The sequence below is a fragment of the Euphorbia lathyris genome, chromosome 3 (genome assembly GCF_963576675.1).
Source record: "Euphorbia lathyris chromosome 3, ddEupLath1.1, whole genome shotgun sequence".
NCBI classification, from domain to species: domain Eukaryota; kingdom Viridiplantae; phylum Streptophyta; class Magnoliopsida; order Malpighiales; family Euphorbiaceae; genus Euphorbia; species Euphorbia lathyris.
Genome location: NC_088912.1, coordinates 87,351,966 through 87,370,151, shown reverse-complemented (window position 1 = coordinate 87,370,151; position 18,186 = coordinate 87,351,966). Strand labels below are relative to the sequence as shown.

The 18,186-nt window shown below is 31.2% G+C and overlaps 1 protein-coding gene across 2 annotated transcripts; it reads right to left on the bottom strand.

The window, feature by feature from the left end:
• Positions 1-673: 673 nt before the first annotated feature.
• Positions 674-8,164, bottom strand: LOC136224566 (uncharacterized). 2 transcript variants are annotated; one of them, XM_066012921.1, is made up of 13 exons: positions 7,659-8,164; positions 5,702-5,854; positions 5,409-5,621; positions 5,230-5,319; positions 4,353-4,469; positions 3,998-4,267; positions 3,751-3,907; positions 3,032-3,109; positions 2,858-2,958; positions 2,604-2,774; positions 2,437-2,511; positions 2,247-2,357; positions 674-1,092 (listed from the first exon to the last, which is right to left on the bottom strand). In XM_066012921.1, exons 1-13 carry the CDS (start codon positions 8,142-8,144, stop codon positions 760-762), a joined length of 2,355 nt encoding a protein of 784 aa, XP_065868993.1. In that variant the 5' UTR covers positions 8,145-8,164; the 3' UTR covers positions 674-759. The 2 variants fall into 2 exon arrangements, with proteins under 2 accessions (XP_065868993.1, XP_065868994.1); XM_066012922.1 differs by lacking the exons at positions 5,409-5,621; positions 5,702-5,854.
• Positions 8,165-18,186: the final 10,022 nt, after the last annotated feature.

The window sequence follows — 18,186 nt, the reverse complement described above, 5'->3', positions numbered from 1 at the left end:
TAAATAATAGTGGTTCTGTCCCTTATAACGTCCCGTATATTGGTGAATATTTATACTTTTTAGTGTTATTTCAATATTTTAAAATGATTGAGTTGGTTTAAGAGGTGTATTTAATGTAAGAGGCTATGCTTACAAATCTCATAAATCTCATTTTATTTTTATCAGTACATCAGCCCCTGTATTCCGCTCTCTCTGCTCGGACCTAACATCAAATGGTTTAGTCACCACTAAAAAAAGACTAATTGATAACGAATATAAGCTCATGGGCCAAGTCCACCCAATCAGCCTCCTTTTCCAATCCAAAGAGAAGCTGGTAACATGCACATTTGGCCAGAGCCCAAAAGCATGAGAGACATTGGACCAAATACCCAACCTCGATAGTCCTCCTTATAGTGAAAGGTCTTGAACTTTTCTCTTAAACTCTGTTCTTTATTACTTAATTTCAGTATAAATCAGTTCAGTTAAATAATCAGTTCAGTAATTTATTATTATTTATTATAATTATAATTATTTACTATAATTTTTTTTATTATTATTATTGTTATTTCAGTTTCAGTAGAATTTAATTCAATAATATTCAATTCAGTTAAGTTTTTTCCAATAAAAAATAACAGAGCTTCTCACTAATTATTAGTGTTTTGCTATTTCTATCCGGTACTAACTTGACCATCCGAATAAAAAATTAGACATTGAGAATAGAATTAGTGTCTTAATTAAGTGATATATAATTGTAATATTTACACATTGAAGAGCCATTAATTAAGCAAAAAGTTCATAGCAACAGTTGACACATTCAAAGCAAGCAAGAGCAGCACAGAGTTGTGTAAGAACAATAGAACATTGATTATTCATATGTGAACATGTCTGGATGAAGCACATACAACATAATCGATCTATCATCTTACTGCAACAACTTGAAGCTGCTTTTACCAACAGTTCTGTAGCTTCAGGTGACTTAAATTCCCCTGTTCCTGGAGGAACATTCGCTGCTGTCGCGCTCAAGTTCCCAAACCCAACACCTAAGCTCCCTAACATTATCATTTTGGGGCTTTCTGATTCCAATTGTTTCAGTAGGTTTATCTTGTTCAGTACCTGTTTGCATACATTACATTTTCAGGAATATAATATAAGAAATGATAAAAGAGGACGAGCCTTGACCTAACGGTACACGTTGTTGTCTTGTGACCGAGAGGTCACGGGTTCGAGTCTTAGGAGCAGCCTCTTGCCAAAAAATAAAAAATTTGGCAACGGAAGGCTTGCCCCCAATACACCCTTGTGGTGGGACCCCTCCCCGGACCCTCCTTTAGCGGGGATGCGTAGTGCACCGGGCCGCCGAGAGAATATAAGAAACCATAAAAATTTATCATACTTGGAGCAATTTAAGGTCCAAATAAAGGGACATGGAGCAATTTGAGCCTATGTAACAGAACTCATAAAACGGGACTGTTATTTGGGTCCAGAAGCGGAAGCAGGAGGACATGGTATGCCGACACACCCTGGCTGTCGGGAAGCACCCCTTCCACCTCCCCGTCTTCATCTGCGGTGTACTGATTTCACATTTTCAGATAAAAAGTCGTGTATCTTTCTTTCTTTTTCCCAAACCCACCAAAACAACGTCGTTTTGACCTAGGTAGGGGCCAGAAGAAGAAGCCTAGCCCATATAGGTTGGATTTATTTTTTTTACTCCAAAACGTTACCATTTCTTACATTAGGAGTATATCCACATTTCTCCAAAATTATTGGAGCCAAATTTGTACCTTATCCCTAATAAGAAGGGGCAAAGGATACAGTTTGTGCATTGTAATTTTTAATAAGATCTGACCCTTCATAGAAAATTTTGCCTTTCATAGAAAATGTCGTTATCAATGTATGAGAATTTCTATGGTGGATGGGATGTAATGAACTCGACTGCCGAAATGGTAGATACATACACTTAATTAGGAAATGATTGGTGTAAAGAGTAAAGTTGCACAATCATCCTCTTTTCATTGGTAAGGTCCAATGGAGGACCATAATAGAATTTCTCGGCCAGCACTACATATTTTATCCAATTGTGTAACGGTGCATGGAGAAATTCTATTATACTTTCAGCGTAATACATCCAACTAATTAATTGATGTCATCTGTATACATTTATTTCTTAATACCAATATAATGCAATAGAACTGTCTTTTAAGAGCCACATATTCTATTTATAGGTCATTTGTTTGATTAATATGCAGTTTGATGTTAGGCAAAAGGCATACCTCTTGCATCAGAATTGTTTCAGCTGCTGCTTTCTCTTCATTGTGAGTGAGATGCAAAACCATATGTGTATATTCAGATGGAACCCCACTCTGTATGCTCATTTTCGCAACCTACGAAAATCCGAACAATTACTGACTTTGTTCATAAATTTCAGCTGATCAAAACACCAACAGAATTCAATAATAAAACCTGCTGCTCAAGGTCTTTGCTGCCTGACATCCAGGCTTTAGATGTAAGCAAATCAATTTGTCTCCTTGCAAGAATCTGCACAGATACAACAAAATGATTCTAGTTTTTTTTTTTTACAACTTCTCAAATAACAAGTAAGATTATGTCCAGACAAAAAAGAACATTACTTTATCAAGTTGCACATCTTTCGCCTTTCTCGTTTTCAGTTCTATTGTGAAATTAGTCATATCTGGTAATATGCCATTAACTTGAATGGAGTCTGGAAAGTTTCCATTATATCTACCTGATACAACTAATGGACTACCACATGATAGGTCTGGAATTCTAAATGGAAGAAGCTGCAACGAAGACGAAAAACGACACTCTATCAGGTAAAGAATGAGCATAAAACAATACAACTATAACTCAACGAATAGTGTACCTCAAGTGAATCAACTTGTTCCAAGGAATCCACGGTTATATTGGCAAGAACAACTGATGAAGCAGTTGTAAATAACCGTTGCATACGAGAATCAATCGAATCTGGAAAGTAGAATGGTAATAAGATCTTTGTAATGTTGTTACTTTAACTAAACATAGAATGAACAGAACCAACCTTCATCATAAGCTGTATCAAAGTAACCTCTTCCTATTTGTGCTAGCATTTGCAGGAAATAGTGGTTGCAATAAGTCCCTGAAAAAAGTTGCCATTGAATTAAAAATCTGAATACTTCAAGTATGGATATAAAACAAGTGTTTGATGCAATAATTTTGTTTTTGATTTGATCATTCTAGATTAATCAGTTGGACCATTCATTTCCATAATAATAGAATTGCCGATCAAAACAGGTGAAATTGGGTGAAACTCATGTAAAACTGATTAAAACTATTCTGAAAAATCAACTATAAGGTTTCACCAAATTATATTTGAGTTTCAACACGTTTAAATGCAGTTTCACACCAATTTCACTCACTTTCACTTAATTTTACTCATGTGTACTAGTAGTTGCAATAAGTACTTGAAAAAAGTTTTCATTGAATTTAAAATCTGAATGCTGCTTCTTCAATAGTTATGTTTTTTATTAGATTGTTCAAGATTAAGCAGTTGAAGCATCCATTTCCACAACAATAGAATGCAGATCAGAACAGGTGAAATAGGGTGATATTGGGTGAAACTCATTGAAACTATTCTGAAACATTAACTCGAAGGTTTCACCAAATTATAGTTGAGTTTCAACATGTTTAAATGCAGTTTCACACCAATTTCACTCACTTTCACATAATTTCACTCATGCGTACAAGAAACAAAATAGAACTAGAATGTCAAAGCCTTACCGATGCCCAATGTACATATCCGAGGAGAAATCGGTCCTGCACTTTTAAGACAATCTTTAACAAAATTGCAGATATCTCTTTCATCTTCTACAGCCCCATCAGTGACGAGTAAAATAAGAGGGATTGAGTCAGTTGTTTCAGCCAACAACTTCATAGCCTGAAACAAAACCACATCACAACGAACTCGATTTTAAGAAATACAAGTCACAAGAAACTTTTAAGACTTAAACAGCAGCACTTCAGAAACCTGTTTAAGAGGAACCAAAATGTTTGTACCACCACTAGCTGTTAGATTATCATTAAGCCATTGAGTAGCTCTCGATATTGCTTCCTTAGTTGCAGCCTCCATTAATGATGAAAATAGATAGCTCTCCTCATTGAAAGCAATAATATTGAACGAATCTTCAGAATTGAGTTTAGATAATGATGAAATCAATGCAGTCTTAGCATTATCTAGAGGACCTTCCTTCATGCTTCCACTAATATCAATTATGAAGATCACATCTTTCCTGAAAGCCTAATAATGTTTGTTTATATCATTTAAACCACGAACTAATTTCAAAAGTATTGATGAAAATGCAACAGATTAATTTGTTATTAACCTTCTTAATCTGGTTAGTTCCAGGGAAAAGATAGAAGCAGAACATTTGTCTGTCATCAAAGTCTCGTAAAATAGGGGACTGCAACAGCACACCTCCAAACAAGTCATTCAAAGCTACCTGTTAACAGAGAAACCAACCAAAATGGCATTAAGGATCTTCTACATATATGCTGTGGAGTTGCACAAAATAATGAGGGAGAAATTTTACACTTGAAATACATTAAGCGCACAGTTGCACTTCCCCGGATATGTTACAACTATTTTTTACTCTTAGGAGTGGCCTCTTGCCAAAAAAAAAAAAGGCAGGGGAAGGCTTGACCCCAATACACCCTTGTGGTGGGACCCTTGCTTAGTGGGGACGCGTAGTGCACCGGGGTGCCCTTTATATCCTTTTTTGCTATATGTAAACTATGGATAAGGTAGTATATTGGGGAGAACAAATTTAGAATTTACATATAAAACAGGTAAAGTTAGCACCAACAATTTGTAGACAGAGCAATTTCAGACTCCGTTAATGACAGATCTAACAGAAGCCCATTTCCCGTTAATTTGGTTCCCATGTCTACGCCACCTAAACTCCACTAGCATCCACGTGTAACTAAAGTTAGTGTTAATATTGTACATTTTTATACATGAAGTTTAAATTTGTGCTCGCTCAATAACCATATGGCTAAATTATATAGAACAAACTTAATAGGAAATCGACTTCAGTTGAATTTTCCGTTAACAGAGTCTAAAATTGGCCAATCTACAAAATGTTAGTACCTACATTGCATGATCTTCTATACATAGAGTCTAAATATGTCCGCCCGAATAACCATAAAGCTAATTTTATACCTTATCACCGTAAATAAATATAAAGGGAAGTTAGAACTTACAGAATATGAAAAAGAGAAATCTGAAGTTGACCAAGTAGGAACTTGTGCTTCATATAAGAAACCCAACTTCCCAACCTCTCTTCTTAACTCCTGCATACATAAAAATCATATCAAAAATGTCAATTTCATTCATGTTTTCACAAGCTATTCAACAATAAAATGTTATCAGCATTTCATACCTTTAGGGCATGGCTATTACTCTTGCGGATAATTTCTTTTTCAGTACCCGAATTCACATTTAGTAATACCTTTTCTCTCTTTGAAATCTTCTTGTTAATAGGATTCACATATGCTGGAAAACTAAATGGTACATTTAGGGAGAATTCACCCTCATTGTAATCCAATTTCTGAGACCAACTTACTTTTACTGAAATTGTTGTTCCTCCAATAACCTAAAAGGATTACTAATTCTTCAAGATTATGGAAACTGAAAGTAGATGAAATTATGAGAAATTATGTGAAGAAATTTCACCTGAGGGATTTTGAAGGTATAAATATAGCCTTTGAGATATTGTCCGTCTGCGAGTTTAGTTTCAGTCTGCTTATCTTTGGTTTCTTGTGGTATGATCAATTGGCTATGGTATGATTTTCCAGTAATGTCAACCTCAAGACCTAGAATTGAACCCTGTTAGCCAAATTATGCTTTTCTTGAGAACTTAACTGAGGTTATTGGAGAAAAAAAGGGGGGAAAAGGAGCAAGAGCAAGTAAGCTATAGTAATTTCCAATTGCTATCAAAATTAAAGGTTCTATTTCAATTATATGCAAGATTTGGATATCCCTAACTTCAAGTTAACATGAAAGAATCCAAATCCCTAAATTAAGGCTAATAGAAGTGATTTCTTAGTTTCTTTTTCTCCGCGTGTAGCGAACGGGCTGCTCATGTTATAGCACGACATGCCCGCTCCAATACTAAGGTTTTTACTTCTTTTACGTTTCTTTTTCTTAGTTTAATGTGTTCAATATTGTGTAAAATATATTCATGATCCCTACGCTATAGCTTTTTTTTATTATTTTTTTGAAAGGAAACTATATCATTATTAGTCTCTTAATTTTATTTTTTGATAAAAAAGATTTAAACTTTAATTCAACAGAATTCTATTAAAAAATTATAGAAATAATTTAGGGTAATACAACTAGAAAAAATTAATTATGTATTAAATTTTTCAAAATGATTATTTCGTTAACATTTTAAGGATTTTTTATTAATTTGAGTTTATTATTACGGTATTAGTATTTTAATCACAGTATTAATATAGTTTAAAATCCATGAATATATTTTACCCGATAGATGTCACATCTCTTCCAATTATTACCAGTTCAATCATATTCCATAAATGTGTTCAACAAACAACATAAAAAATTATTGTTGTAATGAGCTATTTCTATCCACTTTACCAAATTACTATTGCCATCCTTCTCTCTTCAACAAACACTCACCATTTCTTACCGTTTTATGAGTTAGAAGTTTTGCTCAGGAAATACTAATTGGTCGTTTTATATTATTCTTACAGTTTATCTTTTTAAAATTAATGAAGTATTAAGTAGATTATTAAAAGGGATTAGGTGCAAAAATAGCAAATTAAAGACACTATTATAAAACTGTATTCTCCGTTATAAAACTTGTCATCTCCGCTATTTTTTCAAATTCACCCAACTAATTAACATTATTGATAAAATTGCTCTTTAAATGCCAACGTTAAGATAAAATTGCATCATAGGAATTGTAACACTCTGTTCCAATACCATATAGATATTCTTTAAAACGTATCTATATGTATTGGATTCACATCTTACTAATAATCCATAATCACTCCCTTTCCGTTTCCGACATGGGATTCAGTTCATTCCTGTCCCCAGGACCACTCTTTGCTTAGGCCTTCTACCCCGACGCCAGGTCCACCTCCGCTTGGTTCGGAGTGGGTAGTGCTGGGGCAGAAGGCGTGAGCAAGAAGCGGTACTAAGGGATGACAAAGGGGACAAGAATGAACTGAATCCCACATCGGATACGGAGAGGGAGTGATCAGAGTTTATTAGTAAAATGTGAATCCAATACATGCAGACGGCCAAAGCAGATAATATCTATATGGTATTGGAACAGAATGTTACAATTGAGGTATTTTTTCACCTCAACTCTCATTAAAATTAATTTGTAATATTTACTAGTAAATATTTTCTATATATAAAAAAACCAGAAAATTTAGTTATTAAGACTTCATTAAAATTATTTACAGTAAATTCGAAGAAAAATTTATAAAAAATATATTGATAATATAAAATATTATATAAAAGTAAACATATTGACCGACAATTATATAAGAGTAAAATTTCTCTTTCACCAAGAATTAACAAATAAGTTGTAGTTTTCATTATAAATTGTATAAAAAACTATTTAAAAAAAATTGAGCTTTGGTCGCTAAAGACAAAATACCTGGTCGCCCATTGGTATGGCGATGCGACAATCACACTTCCGGCTAGTCTTAATGCAATGCACGCGCCACTTCCCGCTAAAACTAACATTTGCATAGTCCAAACAACAATCAACTTCCATACCTACTCCATACATATGCAACGGTATCAACGCCGGCGGCTGGCACCGGCCGTGCACGTATGGCTGGTAACTCGGCACGTCCGGATTGTCTACCGCCTCTGGCTCTGAAACCACCGCATAAACCATCGCCGCCGTAGGTAAGTAATTCTCTTGCTTCGACTTTGACATCACTGGCTCCGGTACCGGAGGTAATTCCTTGCCGTAATAAATTCTCTTTGAAAGATCTAAACCTCCGGCCACACAGGCTTCAAACTCGCCGGCCATATTGTTACCGGAGGAGAGAAATTTGATCGGAGGGAGAGAAGAGAGAAGAAATAAAAATTCTTTGGCGGTGAAGAAAGATAAAGGAAAGTTTGGTATGAACATAGAGACTTCATATCTTAATAGTTTTCTTATGTCAACCACTAAATGAAACTGTTTAATTAATTTATTAATTAAATGGAAGAAACTATTTGAAGAAAACATTGCAAAAGCATATAATTTAAGTACTTTTTGCCAGGTTTATTTAATATCCAATTAATTTCAAGGTGGTTACTGATTTCTTATGGTTATATTTAGCCCTGATATATTACTAGCTCCGTAAACTTGTCCAAAATAGTAGATTGACTTCCTGAATTTTGAAAGTGTTTCATTAGTTTTCTAAACTTGCTTATTTCGTATTACCGGTTCCCTAAACCTGTCCATAAAAGTAGATTGGCTGACTGAACTTTATAAGTGTCTCACCAACTCCATAAACTTGTTTATTCTGTAACAACTAAATACAAAAATGTATTAAACCTAAATTCTAAAAATATGACTTTATCTATTCGAGAGGTAATTTTTTCGCTTCTCCTACCTTCAACCTATTATAAGAGTTAGTGTTGCAGGTTTGAGAGATTGAATGGATATGAAGATCGAGAGTTAGTATTATGGTTTTTGTATTTAGTTGTTACAGAATAAGCAAGTTCGGGGAGTTGGTGAGACACTTGCAAAGTTCAGGAAGCTAATCTACTTTTATGAACAAGTTTAGGGAGCTGGTGATACAAAATAAGCAAGTTTATGGAGCTGGTGAGACACTTGCAAAGTTCAGGAAGCCCATCTATTATTTTGGATAAATTCAGAGAGTTAGTAATGTATTAGGCCTTATATTTATTATGGTTATTTTAGAATGGTATCTGACTTTCACATCAGCATTAATCAACTCTCAACGCGAATTAAAATGATATGTAATTGTCACCTAATTGAAATATGGTTTTCAATTAGCTGACTCAATCGACATGTGTCATTTATATGGTAAGTCGTCCAAGTGACTTTATTAAGATTAAATTTAAAATTTAATTATTTTTTTGAAACAAATTAAATTTGGATGATCATTTTTTGAACAACTATATAAGTTCAATAACCAACATGTTTAAGCCATTAATTCCAATATTAAATAGGACAGACCTATTGAATTATTGAATTCTTTTTTTAAGAATATTGAATTTTATCTTAAAATATTACATTTTTTAGGAATATTTTTCAAATTACCACTTTTTTTAACACGAATTACCACTAGTTAGTTAGTGTATTTTTCTGATTTACTGTTCCACTGGTTTCTCCTCGGATCAAAATAATGCAATTTTAAAAATATATATATCAAATTATATGTACTTTTTGAAAAATGAATAATTATAACAAAAACTTGAATATATACATATTGACTTTCAAATTTTATTTTGTCATATAACTTTCAAATTTTATTTTATCATAAACCTCAATTGTTACATATAAAAATAAGAATTTATATATATATATTTTGTCTTTATATAAACATATTATTATATTTTCGACCACAAGAAAATAGTATAAATTTCATTAGAAATATAATCAAGGTGGGTCATGGAAGCACGCCACTAAACTTAAGAGGTCCCATTGTGAATTTTGTAAGGTTTTTTACCTTTTTCGTTTCTTGTTGTACTTGTTCTTTTCGTATTTAATGAAGATGTGGACATTTCCATCAAAAAAAAAAAAACTTAAGAGGTCCCAAATATTTTAAGGCTTCTATTAAATTTGTATCTCTATTGCTTATTGTATATTAATTTAATTTTTAAATTAAGAATTACTTCATGAAACTTTTAAACTTAATGAAAACTTGATTTGATTATTAATGAAATATTAGACATTCTAAATTTTTTTTAGACCACATGTGGTCTCATTGAAATATTTCTTATCATAGTTTAGTTAAAGTTATGAAGTTATAATTATTTATATATTAGTGAAAGTTAAATTCAAAATTCTTTTATTCGAGATTAGGTTGGTTTTACTTATATTTATATAGGTTTTACTTTTTACTATTTTTTACTATATTTAGACTTTTTTTTAATGTTACATTAAAAAAATGGCCTAATACACAAATAATCCTCTGAACTTGTCCAAATGTTGTAACTACTCTCCTAACTTTCAAGTGTACGTAACAACTTATCCTTCAAACTTGTCCAATTGTAAAACATAACCCCAAATTGCTGACATGGACTGCAATTGAAGAAACACGTGAAATACAAAAGCTGCAACGTTTGTGGAGTATGATAATCAGATCTTTGGCGTGATACGAATCTGGAGAAACGTTTTTACGGTTGCTTCAAGTACTGGGTAAAAAAATTCTCAATTTGGAGTTATATTTTACAATTGGACAAGATTAAAAAGTAAATTATTATAATTAAAAGTTGAAGGGGATAGTTGCAATATTTGAACAAATTCAGAAGGTTATTCGTGTATTAAACCTAAAAAAACCTATACTCCCTTTTTCATTTTGTAAAAATGTACCAAACATGAGTGAAAAATTTCACAGAAAACACATTAATAGCATGCGTATGTGATCTCCGCTATATAATAATATAATAATCTATCAATAGTAATATTTTAATATTTTAATGTTTATGTGAATAAAGTAAAAAGGCAAAAAGCATCTTGAGGCCCATGATCTTTCATTGTTTGGTGCATTAAGCCCTCGATCTTTCATTTAGACACATTGAACCCCTGATCTTTCATTGTTTGGTCCATTAAGCCCTGGATCTTTCATTTAGACGCATTGAGCCCTTGATCTTTCACATATGAGTGTATTAGATCCTTTTGTAAATCAATTCATATATGGGTGTATTAAGGGCCTGTTTGGTTCAACTGTTAGCTAATAGATGTTGTTGTTGATGTTAGTTGTTTGCGGTTGTAGTAAGCTGTTTGTTATTAGTTGTTGAATTATTAGCGTTTTACTCCAAACCGCAGGAAACATAGCGTTTAGTTAGGTTTATATAACCGCATCGTTTAGTATTTTCTCTGGACACTGCAGCATTTTGAAGCTTTTCACGAAAAGCTCTTTTTTAGAGCTTTTCATGGATAGTTGTTTGTAGTTACTTATTATTGACAAAATTATCATTCTTATTAGAATTTCCACAAAATGTGTTTCCTTTTTGACATTATTTTTATTTCTAGAACAAAATTATCGAAAACCAAAGTTTTGTTGCGTTCAATAAATTTTTTATTTTTTGTTCTTTATATAATTTATTTTTATTAATTTGTATAATATATTTTTTATTTGTAGATTAATTTAAAACATGTCCATATTAGAAATAAATATAAACTAACAGTAATAGTTCAGTATAATTTTACCAAACACTAATAATTGCAGTAATAAAATAACAAACAACCAACAACAACAGCAAACAGCTTACTACAACAGCTAACATCAACAGCAACATCTACTAGCTAACCGTTGAACCAAACAGGCCCTTAATACACTCATATATGAATTGATTTACAAAAGGACCTAATACACCTATATATGAAAGATCAAGGGCTCAATGTGTCTAAATGAAATATCGAGGGCTTAATGCACCAAATAATGAAAGATCAGGGGCTCAATGTGTCTAAATGAAAAATCAAAGGCTTAATGCACCAAACAATGAAAGATCAGGGCCTGAAGATGCTTTTTGCCAAGTAAAAATGACTAGTATTGATTAAAAGTAGCACTATCAACAACATTATTGATTGATGTCTCCTATTAATTAATTCATGTTAAGTCATGGTCTATGGTCCATTTATTTATTGCTAATATGTATGCAGTATCTTGAATGATATGTACTTGTTTTGATCTGGACCGTTGGATTATATTTATGGTCCCCTAATTAAGAATTGTAATACCTACATATGTGAATGTGATGGTGATGGTGATGAGTCCATGGAAAACACACTTGATTGAGGTGTTAATGTCGTTGGACTTTTTATTATAAACATGTGATGGATGTCTCGTCTTCCTTTTTGTTTTTTTTATTCGCAATCACTTTCCCAATTTTAACCATAACAACTTTTCTTTAACTTAATCAACACTTAATGGAGAGCATTTTTCTAACATTTATATATATAACATGATTTTAATATAAAATTTAAAATCGTCAGAAAAAAATTAGAGGTTTGAACTACTTTAGAGATTTTAATTAGTCAAATTTCTAATAGTTGTATTTAGTGAAAAGATGTTTGAAAGAGTTTATTGAGTTCAAAAAGCTAATTTTGAAAAGATTGGTTGTATAAGCTTTTTCAATTAGCTTATTTGTTTTATCTTTTTTTAATGACATTTTTACTCTAATTATAACTCCAAATAAATGTTTTATCATGTTCTTATTTGTCATTTTGCAAAAATAGTTATTAGTAGTCAGTTAAGTTTTACCAAACAAATTTATACAATCAGCTAATAGAATTATCAACTAACTAAAAAGGTAATACGCTGACAGTTAATGTAATCCGCTATCATCTAACAACTATTTGTCAAATAAGATCATTGTATATGTATTAGTTAATCCTGCGTTAAAATGGCTTCATATATGGATTCTCATGGTAAAATTAGTTATGTATATATATATACATGACAATTATCGTATTCGAGTCGTGTTCGTGTGGTGTCATTTCGGATTCGTGTTAAAAAGAGTAAATCCAAATCTAACTCACAAATTTTTGTGTCACGATCGTGTTAACCTGTTCGGGTTAGTGTCGATATCGTGTCGTGTTTTGGGATTACATGTAATTATGTTATGCATATATATTAATGATAACTTTTAAAAATAGAAGAAGATATGATACTATTTTTAAATACTTTATGTCATTTTTAGATTAGTATGTTAACATTAACCATCGAAAAGTTTGCTAATATTATGTTAGGGGGTTATATAAAAATAATAATGGTTCTAATAATAATAATAATAAATTATATAAAAAAAATTATAATTATAATAAGTTATTGAACTGAACTAAATGTTACTTAACTGAACTTAACTAATTGATACTGAAATTAAGTAATGAAGAAGATGGCCTTAGTCAGAGATAATGACTGTTTTGTCTTTGTAGATTGTTATTCAACACGATATGAATTTGTTTTCTTCAATCGAGGTGATTGTCATGTAACTAATTGAGCATATACAATACACTCATCTCATGCGTTTTTAATTCAACCAATTAAAATGGTTACCATGATTCAAAACCTTGACCGTTTGGTCTAAGAGACTCTGATATCATATCATGGATCCAATTGAACTAAAAACTCAAGCTGATAGTTAAAACCGAATAATAGTTTTATATTGATCTTTGACCGTACTTTATAATGTATGAGCATTGTGATTTTTTTCATTTTCTTTTTGCTTTTTTTTTTTTTACTTTTTGTTCTTCTTCTAAAAATGCGTTGGATCCGTGAGGCTGCTGCTTCTTTTCTGGACTCGAGTTTCATATTTGAAAATCGGGTCTGTAATTCTGCTGCTTATGAGTTTGCTAAATGTGGACTTAGCTTATGCTCCCCTCAAGTTTTAGTTAATAGGTTTCCAGCTTTTGTTTCATCTTGTATTCTTCCTGACATTATTTCTTAATACAAGGTGTTGGGTTCTCAAAAAAAAAAAAAGCGTTGGATCTATGTATTTTGAATTCGAATTAGATCAAGAAATGTAGATTGTTACCGAAATGCAACGATTAGAGTTCGAATGTCGATAGTAGAATTGGAAATCTTGTTTATGCACGTGTTTTTATCAAGAGTTTGTATAGAGGTAGAATTTTGTTAGGGAAAGATTAGGTTATTGATTTGCTTACAGAGCATTTATATAATATTTGATATTTTAGAAAATATTTTAGGATTGCTTTTTCATTTTTCTAGCAGGACTGGTCCTGTGCATAGAGGTTCGAAGTGTGTGGCCGCCCAGGATCCAAGACTAAAAGGACCCAATTTTTTTAATTTTATTGAATATATAGCATTTTTTTTTTGTTATAAATGTAGTTATAATAACCGTTCAGGCCTAAAAAGACACTAAATAATATGATATTTTAGATCTAAAATAGGTCTAAATTTTTATCTTAGACTTTTAAATATAATTTTTTTTATTAAGGGTCTGTTATCTTTTATTTCGCCTGGGACTCATAAAATGTCAGAACCGGCCCTATTTTTTAGTGTCCTATAAATAATCTCGTGTGTTTAGCATTTTGAGAATAAAAATATTAATATTTTTTTTTCAGTGTTTAGGTAAATTTCCCAAAATTAAATTTTTTATCAATAGCTATTTGGGCTCATAATGGATTACATCTCCAATTTTATTTATATATATTTATTTTAATAGAAAATTTTATAAAAACTCATATATTTGTAAATAATTATTAACATTACGGTTGGTTGTGTAAAAAAAATTAATCAGCTAGTAATTGGTAATAAATAATATGGTATAGTACTTATGCTATAGAGATTAATTAAGACTCGTTAACTCATTTATGTTATTTTAATTTTTTTTGAAGAAAATTCATTTATTCTCTTTTCTCTTAGACACCAATTCATCAAAAAGCCTCTAATTTTTTTTTTTTTAAATTATCTATGCGGAATAGATATGTTACCATTTGGTCCCAAATCATTATAGAATTTGTGGGTCTCACATTTTTTTTAAGCCTCACAAGCTATGGATTATATTATGGGTTAAATGCACCATTGGTCACTGAACTTGCATAGTTATCTCAAAATGGTCACTCAATTTCAACTTGTCTCAATAAAATCACTCAACTTTGAGTTGTGTCTCAATTAGGTCACTATGACGATTTCAGCGATTAAAAAACATCAGAATGATGACATAAGTGATACGTCAATATGAGACAATTCATATTTCTAACTGAAATGACACATGACATCCACATATGCTGGCTATCACGTGTCGATTATTTTTATGAAAAAAACCTAAAATTTAGTTCTTTTTATAAAAATACCCGACATGTGGCTGTCACATTTTGTTTCGGTCAGAGATTTGAGTTAACTCATGTTGACGTGTCACCCATGTCATTATTTCGATGCGTTTTAACCACTAAAATCAACGGAGTGACCTAATTGAGACAAAACTCAAAGTTGAATGATTTTATTGAGACAAATAGAAATTGAGTGACCATTTTGAGACAACCATGCAAGTTCAGTGACTAATGATGCATTTAACCCATTATATTATACCATCAAAGTATCAATTTTGTTTTTTCTTTTTGTCAAACCAGGAGATAACGTTGGAGGGTTCGCACCACCGCGGCAGCACCTTTAACCATGTTCACATCCAAACTAATCTGGTAGACATCTCAAATGCATAGAATAAATGGTCCAAATATTTAAAAATAATTCCATGCCCAAAGTGAAATTCAAAACCTCACTCTTAATTAAGAGTGGAAAAGTCTCTACTGCTCGACCACATTGGATTTAAATTTTATTAGCATCTAATGTAGAATTGACCCTATAAGTGGGGTTAAGTATAATTATAGTATTAATTAAACAATTACTTGGAGATTTTGTATTGGGTAAACCTTTGATTGGGGCAAAATCCAATCCCTTGCTTTCTTTCTTATAAAAGCATTTATGCATGCCAAACAAGCTATTAATTACACCACTAATACATTGTGATTACTGAGGTAAACTCTACCCTCTCTATAACTCATCTTTTAATCACCGGATAAACTGCACCTATGACTACTAAACTTTACTCATTTTTACCGTAAACCAAAAAAAAACTTTACTCATTTTTACTTATTTTATTTTTACTTTCTGGAGCTTTTTCTTTCAAAACATTTATTTTATCTCTCATAATCAAACAACATCTAAATAACCGGAAAACAAAAAATTTTAAGGAATTAAAGTTACTTAAAATATCATCAATTCTTAGAATTTTTTAATTTGAAATTGTCAACGGTTATTTTGAGATGTTGATTGAAGTTTAGTGCTCATAATGTGAGAAATAAAACAACATCTAAAAGCCGTTGGTTTGCTGCAAACAATTTGTAACAAAAATAAAATAAAACCCATTTTTAAATGATTTTTTTAATTAAATCTGGCAAAGGTAGGCTGGTCAAATGTGCCTCATTTCAGTGTGGCATTCGTGTCCCCACGTCGTGCGGGTGCTCCCCTAACCCGATGGTGTTTTGACTGCACCTCATGCGCGTGAGAGTGCCTTTACCCAAGTAATTGGTTAAAAGCTTGTAAATGTCATTTAATTAGGGATAATGTACAAAAATACCCCCTAATGTTTACTGCTATAAGAAATTTTACCACTAACGTCTGAAATGGTACAATTTTACCCCTAACGTTGGGGGCCAAGAGCAATTTTACCCCTAATATTGACAAGTTAGGTCAATTTGATAAATAATTCATCAAATTATCTTTCTCGGTCATGAATCTTGTCATCTACAGTTCACATATGCGTTATTTTATCACTAATTAGTAATAAATCACAAACATATGATTAAATGAGAAAAAAATAATAAAAAATATAATGTAATTTGTGCGAGATGGACAAAAAAAAATTCAAATATTTCACCGAATTTTAAAATTTTAATTTTCAATTCAATCATAAAAAAATATGAAATCTTTTTTTAGAATCAACACACGTGCAATTGGTTCAGAATAAGAAATAAGATATCTGCATTTTATAATAATGTCTGGAATTGATGTAATTTATCAATGTTAGGGGTAAAATTGCTCTTCGCTGCCAATATTAGGGGTAAAATTGCACCATTTTAGATGTCATGAGCAAAATTGCTCCTGGATGAAAACGTTAAGGGTATTTTTGCACCTTATCCGATTTAATTATAAACTAGTTAAGATTCTAATTTCTTTCCTATGTGATTAGAATTCTTAATTTCCTACACTTTGTTAACCGAGTTTTATGTTGAAAATTGACTTTTTTTTCTTTGTTATCAGGGGGCTTAATGTGACAAAAAAAAAAATCAAAGACTTACTATATATAAATAAAGGATCAAGGCTTAATAAACAAAAAAAAATTAAAAGATCAGAGGTATCATATTACTTTTTTTCCATTGATTTATTATAACTAACATATTTTGTTTTATATAATTAATATACATAAGCATATGATTTGTAGTGTATATACATTATACAAAGTTTAGTAAACTATTTTTATTAAATTTGAAAAATAAAAAATAAGTTTTTCTTAAGGAAAAATTACAAATTTCTTGTGATTCCATCAATATGAAAATAGAGGAATATGGTTTACGAGAATAAACAAAATAACATTTACTTTATAAAAACAAAATAAAATAAAGGTAGCCTCTATCTAAAACAAATTGAGAATTAAAAAGTTAATTAAAATAAAATTAAAGACCAGTGAAATATAATTGTTTACCCAAGAAAGAAACATAATAACAATCGTGGGAACTCGCGTCCTATGGCCTTTAAAGGAACTAATAGTCCTTACCAAAATAGGTTAGTGTTCTTATTTAATAATGGATTTACATTTTTTTATAAATAATATTGAATTTAGAAATGTATCAATCTCGATATTATATGTTCTTTTGAAATGTTGAGAAAGTTTTGTAGATTTTAAATTCAAGTGATTGATGAATAATCATCATTAGTTGCAAAATTAATCTATAAAATAAACAATAAAAATAAACATATCACTATTAAATTAGTAAATCCGGAATTTTAATAGAGGATAATTTTTGTGGTATGATCTTTTTTAGCGAAAAATTCGGAGATATCAGCATATAAAATTTAGTAGTATAAAATTCCGTAGCAAAAAGATCTAATGTAACATTTTTTAGTTGAGATGATAGGTGAGGTGGGAGTGATGTGGAGGCTGAGGTATTGCGTTGTTAGTGTTGTATCATTACTGTGTTAGATTAGGACATTTTTTGTGTCATTTGAGAAATATGAGAATATATTTAGCTATTTATTTGATATATGGGCATATGTGACAAAATAGACAAATACAATGACATATATTTATTAACCCAAAATAGAAAAATGAGATGATCCTCACCTCAGCCCTTAAATTTCTAAAAGCATCACTCAAAACAATTCATTATAGTAATAGGTCCATCCCACAAGAGGTTCAAGCATGATTTTTTCACAAATGCGGTCGACCTCTATTGCTTCGTTTAAAACCAA

Bases quoted from the DNA above. Each gene is read 5' to 3' on its own strand.
- LOC136224566 (XM_066012921.1), bottom strand. From the start codon at position 8,144: ATGTTCATACCAAACTTTCCTTTATCTTTCTTCACCGCCAAAGAATTT. The intron at 2,512-2,603 runs GTAATGTTCTTT...GTATCTGTGCAG, and splicing joins AAGATGTGCAACTTGATAAA to ATTCTTGCAAGGAGACAAAT. The intron at 2,358-2,436 runs GTTTTATTATTG...GGATTTTCGTAG, and splicing joins GCAAAGACCTTGAGCAGCAG to GTTGCGAAAATGAGCATACA.